At 38.3% G+C, this 17269-nt stretch overlaps 1 protein-coding gene across 3 annotated transcripts in view; it reads right to left on the reverse strand.

Moving 5' to 3' along the window:
* The window catches only part of LOC126236204 (galactokinase-like), a 131135-nt gene that overhangs the window by 113198 nt on the left and 668 nt on the right, over positions 1-17269 (reverse strand). Inside the window, exon 1 of one of the 3 annotated variants that reach the window (XM_049945315.1) lies at positions 16263-16383. The exons of the other annotated variants lie outside the window; for them this stretch is intronic. Coding sequence (XP_049801272.1) covers positions 16263-16301 — 39 coding nt within the window. The 5' untranslated portion in view covers positions 16302-16383. Of the gene's footprint in view, positions 1-16262; positions 16384-17269 lie in introns of those variants that run through there. 3 annotated transcript variants of the gene reach the window in all.

Here is a 17269-nt window from a genome sequence, read left to right on the forward strand (position 1 = left end):
CCAAATTCAACGTGGAAGACATTGTATTAAAACACAGTGCCCCAAGGTCGTTAACTATGGATCGAGGGAAAGTTTTGCAATCAAATCTTGTGACAGAGATAAACTGTCGGTGCAACATTACTCATCACATGACGACTGCCTACCATCCACAAACTAGCGGGCTTACTGAACACCTTAATAAGACCTTGTCTGACATGCTATCAATGTTCATCAGTGTTAAGCAGAGCAACTGAGATGAGGTGCTACCTTTCGTGGCGTTTGCCTAAAATGTCACCAAAAAAGACACCACAGGATTTACGCCATTTTTCCTGGTGCATGGGCGTGATGCGACGACGATGATGGACACTGTGTTTCTATTACATCCTGATGACGACTACATTAGCCAGATGCTAACCAGGGCTGAGGAAGCTCGTCAGTTAGCTCGACTCTGCACACTACAGGCTCAAGAAAACGATCGCCGAAGGTATGACGCGAGCCATCGCCCTGTTGTCTACCAGCCTGGTGACCTCATCTGGATCTTCACTCCTGTTCGGAAGGTTGGTGTCTCTGAGAAGCTCCTCAGGCACTACTTTGGACCTTATAAGGTTGTAGGACAGTTGTCTGATGTTACTTATGAAGTTGAAGATTTTGACCCCGACACAAGATGACGGAAGATCAGAGATACGGTCCACGTGCTTCACATGAAGCCCTATAAGGATCCTACAACCCAGGGTAAATTTGAAGCTCTAGTGACAGGCAACAAGCGGAAAGGTGATGGAGAGCATAGCGACAAGGGAAGTTCTAAGATCACCACCAGGGCAAACATCAGTCATCGGGAGTCGGAGTATGCAGGACTGATGACTCGTTCTCATACTAGGAGGATGTAACACTGAGACGCTGTTCTCTTAAGGAAAGAGCAATGTCACAGAAGCAACTGAGTAGTGCAGTCACTGTAGTGTAGTGGTTATGATACTAGAATGTTAAATGGAGGGTGCTGAGTTCAAAACTCACCTGAACTGTAAAATTTTAATTTCTATATTCGGTTCGAGTACGTTCTGTAAGTACCACAAATGTCAAGAATCATTGTACTGCAATGTTCTGTAACGGTATATATAACGTGTGTGTTCTGGCCGGAGGCAGTTCTCTCCGCACTCTTGCATGTGCAAGTACTGAATAAACCTTCGTTAAGTGAAGTTAGTGTTCATCATTCATCTAATTACACCTTCTTCTACATGATATTATTGTGAAAAATTCTACTTAGAAATTCACTCTAAACCTGTTTATAATAAACCAAAAAAGATATACAGAAAAGAGATACTTATTGTTAAGACAAAGGAAAATGGGAAGTACATTTTATGTCCAGCAACAAATGCAAATCAAATGAAATGACACAATTTCAGAGACTTTACTGGTCTCATACAGATATGATTTTATGTAAAATTTGTAGCAAGGCTGGGAATTGAACCTGGGTCTCCTGCTAGCTAGGCAGGTGCACTAGCCACTAAGTCTCCTTGGCACAACAGTTCACACAACTGCACAGATTACGTTGGCATGCCTCCCTCCTCTATTCAATTTCTCATTCCCCCCTCCCAGCCAGTAAATTCTCTCTTACACATGTTCTTGAATAACACCTCAGCATCACACATAATGGGGGATACAGTCTGAAAACCAGGTGCAGGTACTTATAAATGAAATGATGCAATTTCAGAGACTTTACTGGTCTCATACAGATATGATTTTATGTATATAGTCTGAAGTGGCAAGTGAAAATTTGTATCAAGGCTGGGAATCAAACCCATCTCTCCTGCTTACTGGGTAAGTGCATTAGCCACTGAGCCACCTCGGCACACACCACTGCATAGATTACCCTGGCATGCCTCGCTCCTCGATACAAATTCTCACTGCCCCCCTAGCACTGGACACAAGCTCATGGCGACATAGCCCAGCTCCCTCCATCGTGCATACCAGCAGCTTACTCATTGCTTGCATCAGCTGCCAGTACCACACCACTGCTGGCTCTCAAGAAGCAGACCAGCACTACTGACAGCTGGCCGCACTGCCCACTTCAACTCAGTGCCCTGAAGTCTGGCGCCCACCACCGCTGCATGGCCAGCAGCCACAGTGTCGACAGCGTTGCCCATGCCCTTAGAGCAGGTACAAGACATGCAACCCACATCCACATGTACCAGCCTTTGCCCTCACCACCTCGCTCTCATGGGAGGGAGGGAAAGGGGCCGGGGGGGAGGGGCTGTGTGGTGGCCTTTCACCGTACAGCTGTTTTAGCAGTTCTGTACACCCCTAACTCTCAACGGACATCTGCTAAGGCTGTAAGTTTCTCCCTTTGGGTGTTACTTCCACCCCAAGCTGTCACTCCTGCTGTGTGACTGGACACCTACACACAATGGTCGCCGGTTACCAGTAGAGAACAGTTGTTCGACCATAGTGAGACTTCCGCCAACCTAGCCTCCACCAGGCTCCTTCTTCTCCTCATGGAGTCAACATATGTTCTTGCTCCATGCTCGCACCGCTTTGGATACACCACACGGCAATACATACTGTGAAGTTTTGAGAGACACCTGTGCTGCACCCTTTCTGCTCCTGCTAGACAGCAGTGCATGTAAATGGTGTTTCGTGTCACATCTTCAGCTGGAGATTATTAATTCCGTGCCTCATGTCAGAATTTCGTAGTGCTGGTGAAACGTGGGGACAAAACTGCCGCTCTGCTTGGCATCCACCTTTTCTACCACGTTACGCCATTTTCCAGTGCCAACCACACTAGCAAGTGACTCTGTTCAGAACTTATGAATTTTGACACTATTTTGCGCGATTGTCTGTAGTTGCATAATCAGTAAGAGATGTGTTCTTTGACCATGTGCGAACATTGTCTTTGTGCCGTGCCTGGTACTCCTTGTTCTGTCATTGGGTAATTAGCTTATAAGTAAGGTAAGGAAACATTCCTACACCTGCACCAAAACCTAACTCATCATCTCCTTATATAAAACAGTTTTTGCAAAATTTTGCTGATACTGTGCCAACTTGTAATAGGAGAAAAGTAGAAGTATGTGATGTAATTAAGTCAGTAGCAAAAGTAAGTGGCTCCGGATCAGAAAATATTTATAGCTTCTCAAATTTTGTGATTAACAAAAGAATGGGCTTAATATCAATCCCTCTATGCACACATATAAACTGGATGTCTGTTAATATTTTTACAGAATATTTAAAAAAGACAGTAGTCATTCCATTATACACAAATGGGTAATAAATACTGCACTAATAATTATTATCATCCAACTTCACTTTCTCAAAAATAATTAAATACTGTATACAAAAGTAAATTTTCATACATTTGTGAAAAAACAATATACTGACTAAATCTCAGCTTGGTTTTATGTCCCAGTTACCAACAGTTGAAGCTGTTCAAAATGTTGTTTCTATTGTACAATCCTCTTTTGAATCCAAACTATCTGCTGAAGCCACACTATTGGACTTGAGCAAGGCATTTGATGCTGGAAGGGCATTCAAAAGCGATGTCATCAATGCATTTTATTCTGCAAACCATAGAATCGAATTCAAGTACTGGAGAAACCATGGTGTTACAGCATTATGGACCTGCAACTTTCCCTCATTAAATGCTGTCTCAGTATCATGAAACAAATTGTGAGCTACAATGGTGAAAAGTCACAGTTTCTGAATGTTGTTAGAGGTGTTTCCAAGGAGCAGTGCTTGGGCCACTACTGTTTATAATATTTATAAATGGTATGCTCAGCAATACGCCATGCAAATTTGTGCTTTATGCAGATGATACAACTTTCATCCTTCATAAATAAACTGAAGGTGCAAAGTAAAGATTTCCTCAGATTATATAATATGTTATTTGAAGCTGACAACATAGCTATTAACTATGAAAAGACTATAAATATTTCTTTTGGCTCATCCAGTGTTGATGTGGAATCTACTTCTGCCACTCTCCTAGGTACAAAATTAACTTGGGAGAGTCACATAGCCTACATGTCTCAAAAGCTTTCACGAGTAATCTATCTACTGAATAAATTATGCATATCTGTTTCTGAGAAACTGCTGATTAACTCCTATTATGCTTTCTTTCATTGCCAGCTGAGCTATGGCATTCTTCTGTGGGGTAAGTCTCCAGTGGTCAGGAAATTTTTTATTTAGTGGAAGAAAGCCATCAGGAGCATCTCTGGGATTACCAAAAATCACATAACACAGAGGTCCTATTTCAAAGAATTATAGAACCGTAGGCAGTCCATTTATAATTATAATACTCGTTGAGCATTAAAGGTAGACATCAGATTACCTTCCATCTGGAAAGTGGGTGCACTCAGCGACTGTTATGTGGCTTATAAATTATAGAGTGCAGCAAACAGTCATCCTTTTTTTAGATTTTATTACGCAAATCCAGATTTCGGCTAGTGGTTAGCCATTCTCAATGCTAAAAATACAAGAAGTACTTGGTCAGGTGATATAATAAAAAGTTACAACTAATGGCATAACTTATATGGCTTGTATATTACATACCACTATTTTCTATTCTTGATGCATGTAAGTCCCTGTTGTTTGGACATCAGTCACATTTCTTCGAATACTACTGTATAAAGAAGGTACGCTGTGTGGAGTACACATCGGTTGGTTGTATGGCGCTCTCTATATGAACTATGTACATAATACTTAAGGGGCGTAAAAAAAAAACTTCAAATTTGCATTGGAATTACATAAAATAAACCATAAGTAAAACTCTTTATGTTGTTGTCCGACTTATTTCATGTTTGCCAGTAAATATAGAAATATGTATAAGAAATTTTCAGGTTCACTCCCTGTGAGTCAGTTGTTCTATTCTTTAAACACCTAAGTAACATCAAATGGGTAAAATCTTTTTTTTTTATTTATTTATAAGACATAAGAAGGCACATGCTATATGCAACTATTAGAGTTGATCTGATTTAAATGTTTTTATCTTTGTTTTATTTTTTCTCTCTATATAAACATCATGACAAGTATGTTGTTCCTCCTATTAACTAAATAGTTCATAGATGGTGCCAAGTGTCAACCAGATGGATAGTTGGTGTAACTTGGCATTCCGTTAGAGATGTAAAGGGTACTAGTCTCTTTGTCACTTTAAACCGATTTTACTTACAAATACAGTAAAATCAATACACTGAATTGTGTTATTAACTATGTACATGCATCTGACCTAACATACGATGGAGAAAGTTCAGTGGGGTCAATGTTATAACCATCATACTCGTACAGTATTGTGCTAATAGCTGCTACATATTGGCAAGACGGCAGGAGCTACTTCGTTTCCCCTGGGTCAAACCTTACACTGTTTCCTAACAACAAGTTTTCAAACAATTCCCAGACAGCACATTTTTCATAACAACCTAATCATTAATCAGGTTGCTGTTGGCATTCTTGTGATGGCAGATCTCCAGCTCTTCTAGGTGGTCAAGGAACCTGCCCTTCTCGCATTTATGCAGCAACCTCACATCAGATATCAAAGTTGGCACTTTATATTTCTTTGTAAGTAAATGGGCAGCCAAACTCGATTTCTCCATGGTATCTTTTCTTCCCATCGCGACATGTTCCCTAAACCTAATTTCCAGCCTCCTTCCTGTTTGGCCAACATAACAACTCTTGAAGCACGAAATACGTTCTTTGCACCTACAGAGTGTTTCAGAATACATCCCAAGTTATTTTTGGTTCCAAAAGACACTATCACATAGTACTTTCTAAAGATAGTTGCAATCCTTGTACTCATTTTTCCATAGTAAGGTAAACTAACAAACTTAGTATTTTCTTTAGAAGCCATATTATTGTAAAGCGTCATCCTATTTTTGTATTTATTAGCTATGTTCTTATATATAGTACCTACAAAGTCATGTGGATAGTTATTCACTTTTGCAATGTGCCTTATGTACGAGTATGATGGTTATAACATTGACCTCACTGAACTTTCTCCATGGTATGTTAGCTCAGATGCTTGTACATTGTTAATAACAGCAATTCACTGTATTCGTTTTATTGTATTTATAAGTAAAATCAGTTTAAAGTGACAAAAAGACTAGTACCCTCTACATCTGTAACAGAATGCCAAGTTACATTAGCCATCCATCTGGCTGACATTTGGTGTCATCTATGAACTATTTAGTAAATAAGAGGGACAACATACCTGCCATGATGTTTATATTGTCACACAGAAGAAGGTGTAATTAAATGAATGACAAATACTAACTTCACTTAACGAAGGTCTATTCAGCACTTGCACATACAAGAGCACGGAGCGTACTGCCTCCAGCCAGAACACATACGGTATATATACAATTACAGAACATTCCAGTGCAATGAATCTTGACATTTGTGGATACTTGTAGAATATACTCGAACTGGATATAGAAATTAAAATTTTACAGTTCAGGTGAGTTTTGAACTCACCGCCCTCCATGCAACCGTGTAGTGTAATAACCACTACACCATGGTGATTGCGCTACTCAGCTTCTTCTGTGACATTGCTCCCTCCTTAAGAGAACAGTGTCTCAGTGTTACGTCCTCCTAAGTCCAGGACCGAGTCAATTGTCCGACTGCCGATAACTGATGTTCGCCCTGGCGGTGATCTTCTTAGAACTTCCTTTGCCGCTACGCTCTTCGTCACCTTTCCGCTTGTTGCTTGTTGCCTGTTGCTGGAGCTTTGAATTTACCCTGGGTTGCAGGATCCTTATAGGGCTTCATTCGAAGGACATGGACCCTATCTCTGATCTTTCGTTGTCTTGTGTCGGGGTTGAAATCTTCAACTTCATAAGTAACATCAGACAACTGTCTTACAACCTTATAAGGTCCAAAGTAGTGCCTGAGGAGCATCTCAGAGAGACCAACATTCCGAACGGGAGTGAAGATCCAAACGAGTTCACCGGGCTGGCAGACAGCAGGGTGGTGGCTCACGTCATACCCTCGGTGGTCGTTTTCTTGAGCCTGCAGCATGCGGAGTCAAGCTAACTGCCGAGCCTCCTTAGCTCTGGTTAACACGTAGCCTATGCAGTAGTCGTCCACGTCATCAGGATGTAACAGAAACACAGTGTCCATCGTCGTAGTCGCCTCACCAGGAAAAATGGCGTAAATCCTGTGGTGTCTTGTTTGGTGACGTTGTAGGCAATCATCATGAAAGGTAGCACCTCATCCCAGTAGCTCTGCTCAACATTGAGGAACATTGACAGCTTGTCAGCCAAGCTCTTATTAAGGCATTCAGTAAGCCCGTAAGTTTGCGGATGGTAGGCACTCGTCATGTGATGAGTAATGTTGCACCGACGGTTTATCTCTGTCACATGATTCCATTCAAAAGCCTTCCCTCAATCCGTAATTAATGACCTTGGGTCACCGTGTTTTAATATAAAATCTTCCACGGTGAATTTGGCTACCTCAAGTGCTTCTGCTGTTTTCACATCTTTTGTAATGGCGTAGCATGTCAGATAATCAGTGCAAACAATAATCCATCTACTGCCACAAGCAGATGTTGGAAATTGTCCGAGGTGGTCAATCGCATTTGTTAAATTTGACTACATGCTCATACACCTTCAGCCAATTCCCAATACCCGGCACCTCCACTAGAATAATGTCACATAGAAAGTGTAATTAGATGAATGACAAACACTAACTTCACTTAACGAAGATTTATTCAGCACTTGCATATACAAGAGCATGGAGCGAACTGCTTCCAGCCAGAACACATGCGGTATATATACAGTTACAGAGCATTCCAGTACAATGATTCTTGACATTTGTGGATACTTCTAGAATGTACTCGAACCGCATATAGAGATAAAAAGTTTACAGTTCGGGTGAGTTTTGAACTCACGACCTATGATGCAACAGTCTAGTATCATAACCATTACACCACAGTGACTGTGCACTGATCAGTTTTTTCTGCAACAATATAATAAGAAAAAATTAATACAAAGATAAAAACATTCAAATCAGATCAACTCTAATAGTTGTATATAGCATGTGCCTTCTTATGTCTTATAAATAAATTTTTAAAAAAAGTTTTACCCATCTGATGTTACTTAGGTGTTTAAAGAATAAAACAACTGATTCACAAGGAGTGAACCTGGAAATTTCTTATATATACATTTCTATATTTACTGCCAAACAGGAAATAAGTTGAACATCAATGTAAAGAATTTTACTTATGTTTTATTTTATGTAATGCCCATGCAAATTTGAAGTTTTTTTTTTCTTCCCTTTAATATTATATACATAGTTCATATAGAGGGCACCATATAACCAACCGATGTGTTCTCCACACAGTGTACCTTCTTTATACAGTAGTATTCGAAGAAATGTGACTGACACCCAAGCAACAGGGACTTACATGCATCAAGAATAGAAAATAGTGGTACGTAATATACAAGCCATATAAGTTCTGCCACTAGTTGTAACTTTTTATTATATCACCTGACTATGTACTTCTTGTATTTTTAGCATTGAGAATGGCTAGCCACTAGCCGAAACCTGGATTTGCATAATAAAATCTAAAAAAAGGACAACTGATTGCTGCATTCTATAATCTCTAAAGGTAGACATACTTACAACTCAACTCAAAAAAACACACGGCTGCTACAAATATATAGGAATAAAGCTTTTCAGCACATTACCTGCATAGTCATGTGCAGCCTCTTTTAATATCTTTGAACATAAAACCCAAATATGGCTGAAAGAGAAAGCTTTTCACACACTTAATGAATTTGAAAACTCTCCAAAAGTAAACCTGATTTACTAAATAATTCATAATACTGTTTCTTTGTATCTTCTTCCCATGTTTTTTTGTCCCCTCTGGTATGTTGTCTTATGAATATAATGAACATGCAAGGAACTACACATTGTTCAGTTCATATTTTACTATTAACCACACTGGGAAATTTTTGTGCAGGCCTTCTATTCTTTTATTATGTGAAACGTAGTAATTTCACAATGTGCAATTCCACATTTAACTATTGACCATGTGTAGAAATCATGATAATTATCTGCACTTTAATTACGTGTAGTACCATAATATATGTAGGTATGTTTCTTAACATGTCAATCATACTTTATAAAACCAATTATACATTACTCATGACGACATTAACTGGATGCAAATGCTTAAAGATGGATGTATTAATTATGCTGCGAAACAAGCCAGTTTTCCTATTATAATGCATTCTCTCAGTGAAAAATATGGGAACATGTTCACCATTTACATGCCTGAACTTCTTTAACACTGTGATTTACACGTAACTATGGGAACAATCTCCCTTCACCTCCCCCCCAACCTCTCTCTAAAAGCTTGTGTGCATACGCGCGCGCGCCCACACACACGCACACACACACACACACACATAAACAAAGATTCTGTAACTTTGTTACTTAAAATACCTCTTGATTGCAAATATGAATAAAAAATTGGCAATCAAGACGGATTTTAAGTAACATTATAAAATCACTGATTGCTGTTATCCTGTAATACATTATGTCTGTTTTTGCAAAATTCTGTAACTTACCAAACGAAAGCATTGGTACGTTGATAGAGACAATAACAAACACACACACAAATTTCAAGCTTTCGCAACCCACGGTTGCTTCATCAGGAAAGAGGGAAGGAGAGGGGAAGACGAAAGGATGTGGGTTTTAAGGGAGAGGGTAAGGAGTCATTCCAATCCCGGGAGCAGAAAGACTTACCTTGGGGGGAAAAAGGGACAGGTATACACTCGCACACACACACATATCCATCTGCACATATACAGACACAAGCAGACATACGTAAAGGCCTTTACATATGTGGGTTGCGAAAGCTTGAAATTTTTGTGTGTGTTTGTTATTGTTTCTATCAACGTACGGAGTCATTCCAATCCCGGGAGCGGAAAGAGAATTGGAATGACTCCTTACCCTCTCCCTTAAAACCAACATCCTTTTGTCTTTCCCTCTCCTTCCCTCTTTCCTGATGAAGCAACCTTGGGTTGCGAAAGCTTGAAATTTGTGTGTGTGTTTGTGTGTTTTTTAGTTTTTATTGTCTCTATCAACATACCAACACTTTCATTTGGTAAGTTACAGCTTCTTTGTTTTTAGATATATTTTTCCCACGTGGAATGTTTCTATAAAAAAACAAAGATGCTGTAACTTACCAAATGAAAGCGTTGGTATGTTGATAGGAGACAATACAAAACACACAAACAAATTTCAAGCTTTCGCAACCCAAGGTTGCTTCATCAGGAAAGAGGGAAAGACGAAAGGATGTGGGTTTTAAGGGAGAGGGTAAGGAGTCATTCCAATCCCGGGAGTGGAAAGACTTACCTTAGGGGAAAAAAAGTCAGGTATACACCCGCACACACACACATATCCATCCGCACATATACAGACACAGGCAGACATATGTAAATGCAAATGCATTTTACATATGTCTGCCTGTGTCTGTATATGTGCGGATGGATATGTGTGTGTGTGCGAGTGTATACCTGTCCTTTTTTCCCACATGTGTGTGTTTTTTATTGTCTCCTATCAACATACCAACACTTTCGTTTGGTAAGTTACAGCATCTTTGTTTTTAGATATATTTTTTCCACGTGAAATGTTTCCCTCTCACTTTTTTCTGAGCACCACTAAGGCTAAGTTATGGATGCTGCAAGTCATTTGTTCTTCTATACCCTATATTTATGGTTGTTACTGTTGCTTAGGAACTGTTATTTATTGTTATGAGATTAGATACGGGAGGAAATGTAAAGTGAGGATGTCGGTGTTACCTACTGCCTTAAGAGGTTCTAGAGTGGACACAACATATCATCTTAATAAGGATGATACATTCTCTCCACTCTATAGTGTGTTCTAGATAGTAGGGCATACTGACATTGTGTTTCTGTCCAACAAATATATTTGTCCTCAATTATGAGGTTGTATTATTGCTGTTGTAGTACTCAGTTTGAAGACTGGTTTTGTGCAGCCCTCCATGCTACTCTATCCTGTTAAGCCTCTTCATCTCCGAGTAACTACTGCAACCTACATCCTTCTGAATCTATTTCCTTTATTCCATCTCTTGGTCTCCCTCTACAATTTTTACCACCCACACTTCCCTCCAATACTAAATTGGCAATAACTTGATGTCTGAAAATGTGTGCTATCAACTGATCCCTTCTTCAAGTCCGGTTGTGTGACAATTTTTTTTCCTCCCCAGTTCTATACAGTACCTCCCCATTAGTTGCATGATCTACCCATCTAACCTTCAGCATTTTTCTGTAGCATCAAAATTTCAAAAGCATCTTGTCTGAACCATTTATCATCCATATTTCACTTCCATACTGTGCTACACTGCATACAAATATTTTGAAAAAAAGACTTCCTACCATAACACTTAAATATATATTCGATGTTAACAAACATCTCTTCTTCCGAAATACTTTTCTTGGTATTTCCAGTCTACATTTTACATCCTCTCCACTTCGGCCAGCATCAGTTATATTGCTGCTCACATAGCAAAACTCATTTACTACTTTAAATGTCTTGTTTCCTACATCATATTAGTGAGTGAGAATAGAAAGAGCAAGTAAACTTTTCCACATTTTCATCTACAAAATCTGACATATCCATTACAGAAAAGTTACAGGGCTTACAAGTTTATGATCTGCAACATGAGCCTTCCAGTACAGGTTCTTACGCATATAAACACACAATTTAAAATATTCTGTTTCATTTATTGATGTGCCCTCACATCTTATTTCTAATGATAATTAATTTAGAGAGATCCACCTCAGTACTACAACTCAAGCAGATATCTGAATTAATAATCATGCATCTCAGTTGCAGATGTTCTATGTACCAAATCTTATTTCTAATGATGTGGTGCCTACTGCACAGGTACAGTTTGCATATGTCATGGAAGTTCAGTGGTAAGTCCATTTGCAGGGAGCCAATCATAAATTTTTAAGTGTTGAAGTTTCTCCATTATAGGCTTCACACTACACGAATCATATTCCATGGATAGTTTTAAGATTATGAAAGAAGTCAGAGGCATCAGAAACAGAAGTAATCAATGTCAGGTAGTCAGATTCATCCACAAATTATTTTGCATGATACATCATAATGGTGTGGAATGAGTCATTTTACATTTAGTTAGTGAATTAATTTTTATAAGAGACTACATGCTGAACATTTATCCGGCATTTTTTTTATAAAAAATATACAGACGCGAGTTAGTAATTCCTAGCCAACACCTTTTACACATTACAATAACAGAAATTTTTCTACAGTGTAGACGGAGCTGTTAAGGTGAAACTTTTGCAGTTTGTTCTCAAATTTTACTTTGCTGCCTGTCAGACATTTTATATCACTGGGCAACTGATCAGAAGCTTTAGTTGTAGCACTGTGCATGCTTTTTGTGCTAAAGACAACCTTAATGTGGAGTGATGAATACCGTTTTTCCTGTTGGTATTGTAATTATGTACATCATTGTTCCTTTCAAAGAGCCGTGGATTATTTCCAAGAAACTTCATGAGGGAATAAATATACTGTGAGGCAGTAGTCAGAATGCCCAACTCCTTAAACAGATATCTACAAGATGATCATGGGTGAGCATGACACATTATTGTTATTATAGCATGTTTCTAAGCAATGAGGTCCTTCTTTCTTACAGACGAGTTATGCCAGAACATTATTCTATATGACGTTATTGAATGAAAATATGCAAAATATGTCAACTTACTGATTTGTCTCTCCCCAAAATTTGCAATAATAAGTGCAAATGGGGCTGAACTAAGTTGTTTTAGGAGTTCCATAATGTACTTTTTCCAGCATAAATTCTCATCAATATGAACACTTAAGAATTTTGAAATTTTCATGTTATTTATTACTTCATCACCATGTGTTACACTTATCACTGGTGTAATACCCCTAGATGTGCAAAACTGAATATGTTATGTCTTTTTAAAATCAGTGATGATTTTAAGAGCATCATTTCGGATTTTTTCTGTTTCTTTATGCCTGCTTGGATTGATTACAATACTAGTGTAATCTGCAAAAAGAACTAATTCTGCTTGTTGTATATTAGTTAGAAGACCATTTCATGTACGAGGATCAGTGGTGTGGTAGACTTAAGACTGGGCCTTAGGGAACCCTATACTTGATTTCTACCTAGTCAAAATTACATCCCTGTGCTATATTGGTTGGCTGGCCATGGTGGCTGAACTGTTCTAGGCGCCTCAGTCTGCAACCGCGCGACTGCTACGGTCGCAGGTTCTAATCCTGCCTCGGGCATGGATGTGTGTGATGTTGTTAGGTTAGTTAGGTTTAAGTAGTTCTAAGTTCTAGGGGACTGATGACCTCAGATGTTAAGTCTCATAGTGCTCAGAGCCATTTGAACATTTTTTTTTTTTTTTTTTTGGTTGAATTACTAAGTAAAACTTTCCACATTGTTTTCCTTAGATATGGCATTAGTAAATTTATTCTCTGAGCAAAATTAATATTTGCTCAGAGCAGCACTCAGAAGCTTGTGCAACAGAAGTAGTATTTCCTAATAAGTCCTTTATAAGTGCAGGTACATACAGATCACCTTCAAGAAATTTTAACATCTTCATTAAAAATCTGGAAGCTCTGCTGTCCCATCTCATGCTAAAAAAAAAAGGAAATAGTGGTTGCTGGTGCTTTTAATGTGGTTTTATTGAAAAGCTCTGTCAGTGAACAATTATTGCAGTCAGTAACTCTATCATTCAATTTAGTTCCTACTGTGAACTTTGCTACTGTTGTTGTAGTGGTCTTCAGTCCTGAGACTGGTTTGATGCAGCTTTCCATGCTACTCTATCCTGTGCAAGCTTCTTCATCTCCCAGTATTTACTGCAACCTACATCCTTCTGAGTCTGCTTAATGTACTCATCTCTTGGTCTCCCTATATGATTTTTACCCTCCACACTGCCCTCCAATGCTAAATTTGTGATCCCTTGATGCCTCAGAACATGCCGTACCAACCGGTCCATTCTTCTTGTTTAGTTGTGCCACAAACTCCTCTTCTCCCCTATTCTATTCAGTACCTCCTCATTAGTTACGTGATCTACCCATCTAATCTTCAGCATTCTTCTGTAGCACCAAATTTAGAAGGATATGTAAATGCTTTGAGATTGCTATTGATAATATCTTTGTAGTCAAATGTAGGGAATAAAGTCATATCAGAAAACCAATAGTAAATGGACCAGCTAATCATGACATGCAGCATCTTGTGTTAAATGTTGCAACTTGTCAGGATAAAAAATCTATTAAATCTGAGTACAAGAGGGCAATAAAGAGGTCAAAAATTGAGAAATTCAGGAAATTGCTCAAAGACATGAACTGGATAGATGTTTACAATACTTCTGACTCAAATGGAAAATACAAAGCATTGATTAATAAATTTACCTCCACTTTTGAAAATTGTTTTCCCCAAAAGGTAACTCAAATCACACAGAAGTCAAAAAATAAACCATCCATTACACAAGGAATAAAGAAATCACGTGGGACAAAAAGGAGACTGTATCTACCATCTAGGAACAGCTCTGATGTTAGAATTGTAATGCATTACAAAGAATACAGCAAAACATTGAAGCAAGTAATCCAGAAATCGAAGCAGCTTTATTATGAGGAAAAGATAATTACATCAGACAAAATAAAAGCTGTATGGGATATAGTGAAGACATACAAGTGGGGCCAAAAAGGAAGAGGAATGGATAGCTCTAAAAATAAATGAGTCTTTGGTAACAAGTACATGTAGTGTTGCAAACCTCTTAAACAAGTACTTCATTTCTGTTACTGACAGCTTGCGGTTATCAGGTTCGGTGAACAGTGCAATGGAGTGTCTGAGACCAGTGTTTCAAAATAATTTCAGTAAAATGGAAGTGACACTCACGTCTCCCAAAGAAGTAGCATCCATCATAAAATCCATATCAACGAAGTTAATCAAAGAGTGCTCATGTGAGTTGAGTTCTATCCTAAATTATTTGTGTAATAAATCTCTTATCAGCAGAACATTTCCAGACTGGCTAAAATATGCTGAAGTTAAATCTCTTTACAAGAAGGGGGATAAAGAGATACCATCAAACTATCAAACAATCACACTTTTGTTGGCTTTCCCAAAAATATCTGAAAAGGTTGTGTTCAAGTGTCTCATTAGGCATCTGATTGCAAATAATATACTGTCCAAGTCACAGTTTGGATTTCTTAAGGGTTCTGATATTGTGAAAGCTATTTACACTTACGGTGAGAATGTACTTATTTCATTAGATAATAAATTAGAGGTTACTGGCATTTTATGTGACTTGTCAAAAACCTTTTTGACTGTGTGAACCAAACCATTCTCTTAAGTAAATTAGAATATTATGGTGTCACCTGCAGTGCTGCAAAATAGTTTGAGTCTTATCTATCCAACAGGAAACAAAGGGTGTCGTTGTGATATAGCCTACTTGTGCAGTACGCGGTCCAGTCTTCATCTGACAGGGAATTAATTACATGTGGTGTTCCTCAAGGTTCCATCTTGGGTCAAATTGCTTTTTCTTGTGCACATTAATGACCTCTCATCTGTTACATTGACAGATGCAAAGGTGTTTTTTTTTTTGTGTGCATATGATACAAACATTGCAATAAGTAGCAAGTCCAGTACAGACATAGAAATAACTGCTAATCAAATTTTCACTGACATAAATGAGTGGTTTCAAGCTAATTCACTGTCATTAAACTTTGAGAAGACCCACTAGATGCAGTTCAGAACTTGTAAGAGATTTCAAAAATCAAGAATTATATTCACCTTCCGGCATATGTAAAACATATGAAGACATGCAGATTGAAGAGGTTGACAGTGTTAAATCTCTGGGATTACACCTCAATAATAAATTCAGTTGGGAGGGGCATACCACAGAATTGCTTAAGTGCCTCAAGAAGTCTGCATTTGCAGTGAGAATGATGTCAGATGTAGGAGTTATAAATATAAAAAAACCTTGCATACTTTCCTTCCTTTCATTCTACTATGTCATATGTGCTCATTTATCAAATTGAGCAAAAGTTTTTGGGGTGCAAAAAAGTGTGATAAGGATCATTTGTGGTGTAAATTCATGAGCATCATGTAGAGACCTGTTCAAGGAGCTTTGTATTCTAACCATTGATTCTCTGTGTATATATTCCTTAATGAGATTCGTTGCATGTAATACATCTCTATTTCCAACTAATAGCTCAATATATAGCATCAATACGAGGAATAAGAACAGTCTACATAAAGACCTAAATCCACTTACCTTGGCCCAAAAAGAGGTCCAATATTCAAGAACACACATTTTCAATAAATTGCCAGCAACCTCTAAAAACTTGGTTTCTGATAAGGCACGGTTTAAACAGAGTTTGAAAAAGTTTTTGATAGGCGACTCCTTCTAGTCCATAGCCAGCTTCAGTAAAAATATCTGTTAGATTTCAGTTTTGACAGCACTTGGTCATAACAGTCAAGATGTATTTTGCATATGATAAATTTATTAATAGTGCATAACAAAGTTTATTCTGACAGCGTGTTAATCCTGTAGGGTAAATACTATCGGTTCCGGTTTACTGCATTGTATTCAACTATTTCGACAATCTCCTGACAAATGATCAGTGTAGTAAGTATTACATTCAAATGTTTAATGTTATACTTTCTGACACGTCCCACACCCACGAGAATCATCTCTTTTTTTTGGGCCTATGGAACGAAAAATGAATCTAATCTAATTGTTGACTATACCGTAAATCCCACAAGACTTCAATTTATCTAGGAGTACACAGTCACATGCTTTAGATAGGTTGCAGAAAGTACCGAACGGCGTTATTTTATTATTTAACGCTTGTAAAACATGTGAACGGAGTTCTCAGATGAACAATTCTTCTGAAAGCCAAACTGTGATTACCTGGCGATCTTATAGTTGGTAAGTGAGGTACTAGACACATAACTTTTTCACAAATTTCGGAAAATGCTATCAACAGCGCAGCTGGTCGGCAGTTACTGACATCTCGCCTATTACCTTTCAAAATTAGGGTTTGAAAATGACATACCTGTCTCTCTGGAAAATGCCTCAAGTTAGTTATGTATTACATATTTCAGATAAGACTGGACTAATTATATGGGAACAAATCTTCAGTACTGTATTGGAAACACAATTAAAATCAGATGATCTTTTATTTCTGATGACTTAGTGGAAATTATCGCACTAGCACTCATGTTTATACTAGCTGAAATTAGTGGGCTGCGCTGGGCTTCAACCCGGTTCCTCCATTT

The sequence above is a fragment of the Schistocerca nitens genome, chromosome 2, assembly GCF_023898315.1.
Source record: "Schistocerca nitens isolate TAMUIC-IGC-003100 chromosome 2, iqSchNite1.1, whole genome shotgun sequence".
NCBI lineage: Eukaryota > Metazoa > Arthropoda > Insecta > Orthoptera > Acrididae > Schistocerca > Schistocerca nitens.